Source organism: Cuculus canorus, chromosome 3 (genome assembly GCF_017976375.1).
Source record: "Cuculus canorus isolate bCucCan1 chromosome 3, bCucCan1.pri, whole genome shotgun sequence".
NCBI lineage: Eukaryota > Metazoa > Chordata > Aves > Cuculiformes > Cuculidae > Cuculus > Cuculus canorus.
Window position 1 is genome coordinate 121,238,789 of NC_071403.1, and position 8,681 is coordinate 121,247,469.

General features: G+C 43.2%; 1 protein-coding gene across 1 annotated transcript; it reads right to left on the reverse strand.

The window, feature by feature from the left end:
- Positions 1 to 436: 436 nt before the first annotated feature.
- LOC104067656 (cytochrome P450 2K1) lies at positions 437 to 8,481 on the reverse strand. Its single transcript, XM_054061603.1, has 10 exons — positions 8,316 to 8,481; positions 8,022 to 8,225; positions 6,795 to 6,957; positions 4,999 to 5,148; positions 4,240 to 4,400; positions 3,051 to 3,224; positions 2,262 to 2,403; positions 1,370 to 1,554; positions 1,025 to 1,166; positions 437 to 638 (listed from the first exon to the last, which is right to left on the reverse strand). Exons 2-10 carry the CDS (start codon positions 8,202 to 8,204, stop codon positions 451 to 453), a joined length of 1,488 nt encoding a protein of 495 aa, XP_053917578.1. The 5' UTR covers positions 8,205 to 8,225; positions 8,316 to 8,481; the 3' UTR covers positions 437 to 450.
- Positions 8,482 to 8,681: the final 200 nt, after the last annotated feature.

The following is an 8,681-nucleotide window of genomic DNA, read 5'->3' on the forward strand; positions in this document are numbered from 1 at the left end:
CAAACATAAGAAGGAGAGGGAACAGTTGGAACAGGTCCAGAGGAGGCCATGAAGATAATCAGCTGGAGCTCCTCTGCTCTGAGGACAGGCTGAGAGAGTTGGGGTTGTTCAGCCTGGAGAGGAGAAGGCTCCAAGGAGACCTTAGAGAAGCTTCCAGTAGGGAAAGCGGTTCCAGGAAAGCTGGGGAGGGGCTCTTGACAGGGGATGGAGTGACAGGAGGAGAGGGAATGGCTTTAGTGTAATAGGCTGATCCATGAGTCCTCACTTCTAGTCCACTTCTGCCCTTTCCCAGTAAATGCAAAATAAAAGAACACCACTTTGTTTTAGAAGTACTGTAAAGTTTCATTTCGATGAAAAGCTGTGAATTATTTTGGCCAAAGGATTAAGAAGGCAGGTAAAATGAAAAACTAATGTAACCACTTTTTAAACTAATTGCTGCTGATTAGAGCTCTAGGAACGTGTCACAGCACACATTTTGTAGGGCTTGGGGATGACATTAAATGAAATAGCAGGGCTGAGGTCCAGGTCTGAGGAGGAAACTCCAGGGGGAGGGTGGAAGCTGAACCTCTGCAGGAGGCTGGTGAAGAAGAGGAAGAGCTCCATTTTGGCAAGAGTCTCACCGGCACAGATCCTCCGTCCTGGAATGAAATGCAGAACACCCATAAGAGAGTCTGAGTGAGCTGCTTCCTTCAACAGCTGGAAACAAGGGCTTTGGGGCAGCCGGGCATGGGGCAGCCACACCGTCTCTGGGCAGCCTGGGCAGAGCCTCACCACCCTCATCAGGAAGAATTTCTTCCTAATGTCTGATCTAAGGAACATTAGAAACTGGAGGAACTGGCAGATGTTTGTGAGCGCTCTCTCTTTTCAGAAGCGTGTCCTGAAAAACCTGTGAAATATGGGCTGTGAAGTGGTCCCATGAAAAAGACAGTGCAGAGGCCGGTTCAGTGACAAAAAAGCCCCTGCTATGAGCAGTTCTTGTCTAAGATCTGTACTTGCAAAGCAGTAAATAAAAACGAGAAGGCACCTGCTGAAAAAGGCATGAAAGCATCTCTCTTCACAAATTTTCCTTTGGCATCGAGAAAGTGCTCAGGGTAGAACATATCTGGCTTCTCCCACTGTGATTTGTCGTGCAGGACAGAGGTCAGTAAGGGAATGATGTAGGTTCCCTGCAAAGTAAGGCAGTGAGATTAATCCGTGGACACATACGGTGGTGGCAGTAATGGCAGTAAGTCTTCAAGACTGTCAGCCTGGAGAAAGAGATTCTTCTGACTGCTGTTACGTGACTTCATTTGAGGGTTCATGTTTGTCACATTAACCAGATTTAACAAAGAAGTAATGCTGTAAAGAAATAATCCCGTAAGCATCTCACCTTGGGAATGAAATAGCCTTTGAGAGTGACATCTGCCACAGTCTCATGAGGCAAATCCAGTGGCAGGATATTAGCAAACCTCTGGATTTCATGGATTACAGCGTCCGTGTATGGCATCTGTGTTCGATGTTCGATCCGTGGAGGGGCTGATCCTATCACTTGCTCTATCTCTTCTTGGACCTTTCCTGAAGGAAGAATCGGTTAAAGAAAGAGACAAGGACTCACTCATCCCCGAGACCTACTGTGCTTTACTGCTGTAAAGTATAGACGACCTTCAGTGAAAACCATAAGTTCTCCAAAACCCCTTTTTTCATTCCAGAAGTAGTAGGAAGTGGGCAAAACTGCAGTGTTTGATTATTTCTTTATCAATAAGAAACCTAAACACTTGTATTTTCCTGCCCTCTCTTCTGCCTGAAGTTTCTTGCTCTGACCAAGAGGCGTCTCAGAAATTCTTCTTGACTCCTTAGAACCCTGGGCCATAAACTGGAACGCAGATGTCAGCCAAAGAGCAATTCTGTGAATCTTCTCAGGTATTTAAGTCCTCGGTACGGTCAATTTAATACCTGCACAGGCCTTTGGTTTATCAACAGCCTATTTCTGAAGGAAACCTGGAACAACTTCATTGCCCAGCACAGGACAGCTCTGTTCTATTGAAATACCAAGATTTGACTGAGGAAAGGACCTGGCTCGTATAACCTCAGTGATCTACTGGTAGGGTGATGAGTGTGGCCCCACTGGGTCTGAAAACCACGGCACAGTGGTACCTAGATAATGATTAACTGGAAATCTGGGATTTTCTAACTTAGAGTATTAGCAGATGTGTTGAGCCTCAAGGTTTCCGTTCAGTTGCTAATTCACTGACTGTAACAGCAGCTGTCATAAGGTCACTTACTCTGAATTTCTGGGTACTTTAGCATCAGCAGAAAGCCCCAGTTTAGCGTGGTGGAAATTGTCTCAACACCAGCAGTAAACAAATTGCTCACCAAGCTTAACAAGTTGCCATTATGGAAATACCCATTGGTAGCGGATTTCTCCTGAAAGAAGCGGTTGACATAAAAGAATAAAAACGTAAAGCTTTCTACATGAAAATGCAGTTTACATAGCTACACATTTATTAAGAAATAAATCCCATATTTAAAAGAAGTATGAAAGACAAAGAAGAGCTTGGGACTTGTGTCCGGAGAAGAGCGTTTTATTTTTTGCCTGATCTCTGCTCTTAATGGGGCCAGCAGTGGGCTTATCGTTGGAAAAGGTAGCCCAGCCGTATCAGAGCGTCCAAATAAGCGTCCTAGTAGAGCCCCAGTAGTGATTTCATTCTGTCATTATATTTTTGAAAGAGTCAGAAGGGCTAGGACAACAGAGAGAAGAGATAAGATGGAACCTCTCTAGATATACTGTTGTAGTCTGGAATAAAAAGCAGAAATAGAGATAAACTTTTGCTAATTAAGAGATTGGAACTACAACGGAATAAAATATCTGTTCAGCTCTACTGGTTTCATAGATGTGTTTTGTCAAAGATAGATCCCTATAAAGAAATATGTCTATAACTGTAGGGACAAAAAGGAAATGGTAACTCATAGAATCATTAAGGTTGGAAAAGACCTCTAAGATCACCCAACTCAACCATCAAATAACTTCAAATAACCACAAAAGTTCAAATAAATGAGAAAAGATCAGTTACCTCCTGCTGTTTAACGAGGAAAGCGTCAATAAGACTCCTTTGGTCATGCTGGTCCAGAGTTTTGAGATGTTCTACAAAAGTAACTCGTACGTAGTCATGGAATTCATCTCTGTTTCGAAGAATAGTCTTGTTAGCCCTTAGGAGGAATCCGAGGTACGGGAAGATGTTGTACATCTGCAAGAGTGAAAGGTATTCGAATATATTGGCCAAAGGTCTGAAAACACTCTAGGAGCAAAGGAATTATATTGTGCCCATTTTGCAGATACGAAGACTTAACGTTACTATTTTGATCTTTAGAGTATGAAAACATAACTGGACAAATTCATAGTAGAAAATCCATCGAAGACCACTGAACCCACGGAAACCTGCAAGCCCTGAGTTACTGAGAGAAGAGACTATTTTGCAGGAATAGTATCATGTCAGACCCAAACTTCTGCATCTTGCGAGCAGGGAGATGGAAATGTTATCCAGAACCTTCTTTTATTGTTTTGGCCAGCTCTTCAGCTAACTTTTTTTCTGTTTCAAAGCCTAAGGGAAGAGAAGTGACTCTGATGTGTGGCAGTATTACATGTGGCTGTCAGACAGCATTTCTTATTCACTGAGACATTTCAGCATAGCAGAAGCATGGGAAAATCTGTTTTGCATCAGAGCTCCTTGTGCAGGAGTATTATATATTATATATTATATATTATATATTATATATTATATATTATATATTATATATTATATTATAAGTTGTATATTATATATTATATTGTATATATTATATTGTATATATTATATTGTATATATTATATTATATTATATTATATTATATTATATTATATTATATATATAAACTTGGATCATTTTCTACATTCTGTTCTCCTCAGAATCCTGCAAATACAAGTGAGTCACAAGGGAGAAAATAGAGCAAAGTAGAAGGGAAGTAGAGCCTCATTATTTCAATCCAGATTTAGCACTTGTCAAACCGTAGCTTAATTATGGTTTTAAGAGACTAGGGGTTTGATTGTTGGGTTCAAGATTCCCAGACTGTCTCTCAAGCTTTGTTTTGTCCCAGAAAGTGCTTATAAACCTTGTATCTCTCAAAGACTCAGATTTTTCTGTTTAATAGAAACAATCAACTGCCATTACTACTGTGTTCCTGGGGCATCTAGTGGAACAGCAGCGTAGAAACATTTATCATTACCGTAACCAAAGGTTTCCCAGCGAGTCTCATGCTTTCGTTGGTCAGATGTTGAAGCCTCACAAATCTGGAGTCTTTGTAGTCAAACCGTTTTCCGAGTAATATCGACACAATTATGTTAGCAACTGCTGCGTTAATTATTTTACTAGCATCAAAGGGCTTCCCTGCACAAAAAAACCCCAGAAGAATACATTACACTGTGCAAACTTAATACTAATTAGAGCTATTTATTTATTTTGTTGTTATTGATTAGTAATATTGATTATTATTCAATTTTAGAATATTGTGCAAGTAGTTAAAAATCCTGCAGGAAAGCTGGGGGGGTGCTTCTATCGGGGAGTGCAGGGACAGGATGAGGGGGAACAGTTTTGAGCTGAAAGAGGGGAGATTGAGGTGAGATCTTAGGGAGAAATGTTTTGCTGTGAGGGTGAGGAGGCCCTGGCCCAGGTTGCCCAGAGCAGTGGTGGCTGCCCCATCCCTGGAGGGGTTCCAGGCCAGGTTGGATGGGGCTTGGAGCCCCTGGGCCAGTGGGAGGTGTCCCTGCCCATGGCAGAGGGTGGAACTGGATGGGCTTTGAGGTGCCTTCCAACCCAAACCTTTCCATGATTCTATGACACAAAAATGCGGGAGAAGCCAAAGGTATCCCATTGCTTCAACCTAAAGTACAGCATTTTCTAAGCAGGTCTGAACCTGAGGTCATTGGAAAGCCTCTGGGTACGCGAACTAAACCTTCGAGTCTGGAAAAATGAATCCCCTACCCACCTTCTTGGGATGCGATGGTGTCTGCCAGGTACCCATACTCCTCCACAATGCGGTCCTCAATGGCCCTTTTTCCCATGCCAAGGTCTCGTAAGGTTGTGAGAGTGAATCTTCGCATTAGCTTCCAGTTTTCACCATGAGCAAAAACAACCCCTGACATAAAGAAAACATTTCAAGGTGACAGAAGATTTTAAATAACTCTTTTGTAGACAAAAAATGTAGCTGTTTTGTGACAGTCACTTTTAAAACAAGATAAATTACATCTGAGTGAGGAACAAAGCAACTTTCCCCTAAGCATTTTCAGGCCTCGACAACAGGTTTATTGCACAGAAAATGGGAGGATATACTATTTAAGACGGATTCCATCAAATCTTAAGAAGAATATGCATCACTGAGCGATGTAGGGATAGGATGAGGGGAAATGGCTTTGAACTGGAAAGGGGGAGATTTAGGTTAGATATTAGGAGGAAATTCTTCACACTGAAGGCGGTGAGGCCCTGGCCCAGGCTGCCCAGGGAAGCTGTGGCTGCCCCATCCCTGGAGGGGTTCCAGGCCAGGTTGGATGGGGCTTGGAGCAGCCTGGGCCAGTGGGAGGTGTCCCTGCCCATGGCAGGGGTGGGACTGGATGGGCTTTGAGGTCCTTCCAACACAAACCATTCTACAACTCTGACTCTGTGCTTGTCACTGAAAGAAAGAGAGCACTGGAGGTTTAGTTCAAACTGCTGATTGTTGGAAGGGGAATTGAACCGAGATCTCATCTCGGATGGTTGCAGGAGAAACCTGACTAGGCACAAACATCTTCAAAATTTAGGTAGGGTCTTAAAACTTCTTTGACCAGTTTTGCACCAGAATTGTTGTACTGTGTAAGCAACTACTTAGTTATGTTTCTTTTGAAGGAAAAATTAAGGTGTAAAGAAAGCTTACGTGCTAAAATATGTTAGAAGCAACTGTTAAAATGTTTGCGGATTTATTCCTGAATTTGTCCAAAGGTCTTTGGAGATGTAAATATGAAAGTCTCAGACAAAATTAGAATGAAGTTTGGGTGTGAAATTCTCATTTGGAAACCCAGCTCAGTATATAGCATCTCCCTTATTGAAACAAATCCCCGAATCAGTCTGTGTTCATTCTATAGTCACATCCGAGTTTTAAAAGCACTATTCACCACTTGGAATGAGAAGCAGCAGTAAAATAGTCAGGAATTTCAGCAGTATAATTTCAGGAGAAGGAGGTTCTATGATAATACCAAAAAAAACAGAAGTCTGGAGCTGTATCATGAGAGCATTCCCTGGCACGTATGTCCCTGTTCTAGATCCTTAAAGTGACGCAATCCATTATCTGTTGTTGTGTTATAGTTCTGGTTGTTTTGTTTTCACGGAATCACAGACTGACCTGAGTTGGAAGGGACCCACAGGAACCATCCAGTCCGGCTCCTGTCCCTGCACTGGACACCCCAACATTCACCCCATGGGGCTGAGGGTGATGTCCAAACGCTTCTGGAATATTGTCAGCCTTGGCACCATGACTGCTTCCCTGGGAGCTGTTCCAGGGCTCCACCACCCTCTGGGGGAAGAACCTTCTCCTAATGTCCAACCCGATCCTCCCCTGGCATCTTCCTGCCATCCCCTGTGTCTCTTGTCACTGTCAGTAGTTTCAAATTTGAAGAAACCCACTGAATTTGATGCAATTTCTCTCTAATGACTCAGGTGGCACACTCAGGGGTGTGCCAGGCTCTGCTTCTTCTGGACGAAACAAGCATTTTGACTGAATCAAGCTGATGAAGAAAAAGAAAAGCAACTCACCGTTTCCTTTAGTCAAATCTTCAAAAATGGGGATTTTAGGTCTCCCTGCAAATGCCTCTGCCTGGTTCACGAGCGCTTCCTTCACTGTCTCGTACCCGGAAATCACTACGATGTTCCTTAGCCCCATTTGAACACTGAAGACCGGACCATATATTTTTGACAGCTGTCAGAAGACAATATTTTACAGCTTTTACAGCTTACAGAGAAATTCACCATGCGTTCAGTGCTGCTTATTTTCCTGTTCTGCCTTTACATTACTAAAATGTTAAATATTTTCGTAAGTATTGAGAAAGAGAATTGATTTAAATAACATGAATGTGCAGATGTGATGGCCAAAGACCCAATGGCACAGTCAGGAGCAGAGCCACATTGTGGTAAACTGAGCAGAAATATTAACAGCTGAAACCCCAGGTCAGTCAAGGACAGCGTTGACAGCTCTGTCTTCCCTCAGGAACACCTGGAAATTAAATTTTTGACTCGTGTTTTCACATTGCCCTCTATGTACTTGTGTTTCTTTTGTTTACAGGCTAAATTGGTTCAAACCTTTGTTACCATTCTTGTATAAACACCCCCACCCCTCTCCGTGTGCTTCTGGGCCAGGATCTGGCGGATGGTAAACTCTCACTCTTTATGTATGACCGCACCCACCACGGCTCTGTCTCAGAGACGATGTTTGGCCCAAGCTGGTGCCTCTGTAGTTTGAACAGGCAGATTTATCTTCAGATAACTCAATGTTTCTGGCCCCCCTGACAGTAGGAGGGGGATTTTCCTGCCTGCATTTGTTTCCTAGTGCATTTGCACAGAGAAACAGAAGGCAACCATTTAGCATCAATACGCAAAATGTTGAGCAGCCGGTAAGCGAGTCCATCCACAGCAGCCAGGGGAAGGTGGAGGGAGCTACACCACATGTCAAAGCCCCTCTTTAATCGGCTACCTGTTTCACAAAATTACCACAAAAATGAGGTGAACACTTGTGGTTAGTTTGAGAGTTGTTTCAGGCTGAAACCTAGATGTGCGAAGTCGCAGTGGAGGAGGAAATTATTACAGTGAAGAACAAATCTCACTGCATTCCAAGTTTCCTGTTCAATTAACAGTCTCCTGTCCTTTGATAAGGATCATTGGGGGGTGCAGCACCTTGAGTGCAACAGAAGGAGCTCTCTGACATCTTGGACTGTGGGGCTTGGTGATATGTGCAGTTATGGGACCAGTAGAAAAGATAATGACTACCTGTAGGTAAGTCCTGTAGGGTCTCTTCAAATCAAACAAATGCAGATTTCCGATGATAGGTAATGCTCTCGGTCCTGGGGGAAAATTCTTTCTCCGGTGGTTATTCCAGAAACCTCCCATCTTTAAAATGGATAGCAAACACAGGATGAACACTAAGCCAAGGGAAGTGCAGCTCCAGTCCATCTCTATTCAGCCAAAGATTTGCTATAAAAGAGAAAAGAGAAAAAGAGAAAATGTGGGCTTTGTCTTCCTGCAGAAATTTCCCTTGAGAGACGCTTGTGCTTGTCCACAAACCTCTGGCCCAGTGAAGAGTAAGTTCTTCTTGCAACTGGTGGCTGGTTTTATTCTCTTCCCCTGTGCTTGCTAATGGGTCCTCAGCCTGGTGTGGGGACAGGTAAATGTTTGCCAGCCCGGTGTGGGACCAGTGGAGCGTGTAGCTCACTGTCCAAGAAAGAAAGTCCAAGAACATGGAGAAACACAGATCATCAGCGTGCTTTAAAAGTCATAAATCCTACATGCCCTTCAGGTTACTGATTAGCTATGTTTTCGTCATTAGTGCAGGCATAGCCTTGATGCCTTGAGAACTGAAAACTGAATGCCAACGTCCGAGTGATTAACACACCAGGATTTATTTTTTTTAAAGTGCTTAGGAACTGGTAT

Coding starts and splice junctions, on each gene's coding strand:
- LOC104067656 (XM_054061603.1), bottom strand. CDS start 8,204: ATGGACTGGAGCTGCACTTCCCTTGGCTTAGTGTTCATCCTGTGTTTG. Junction 5,149..6,794: donor AGATTTGACTAAAGGAAACG/GTGAGTTGCTTT, acceptor TCTTTATGTCAG/GGGTTGTTTTTGCTCATGGT. Junction 1,555..2,261: donor AAAGTACCCAGAAATTCAGA/GTAAGTGACCTT, acceptor TTCTTCCTTCAG/GAAAGGTCCAAGAAGAGATA.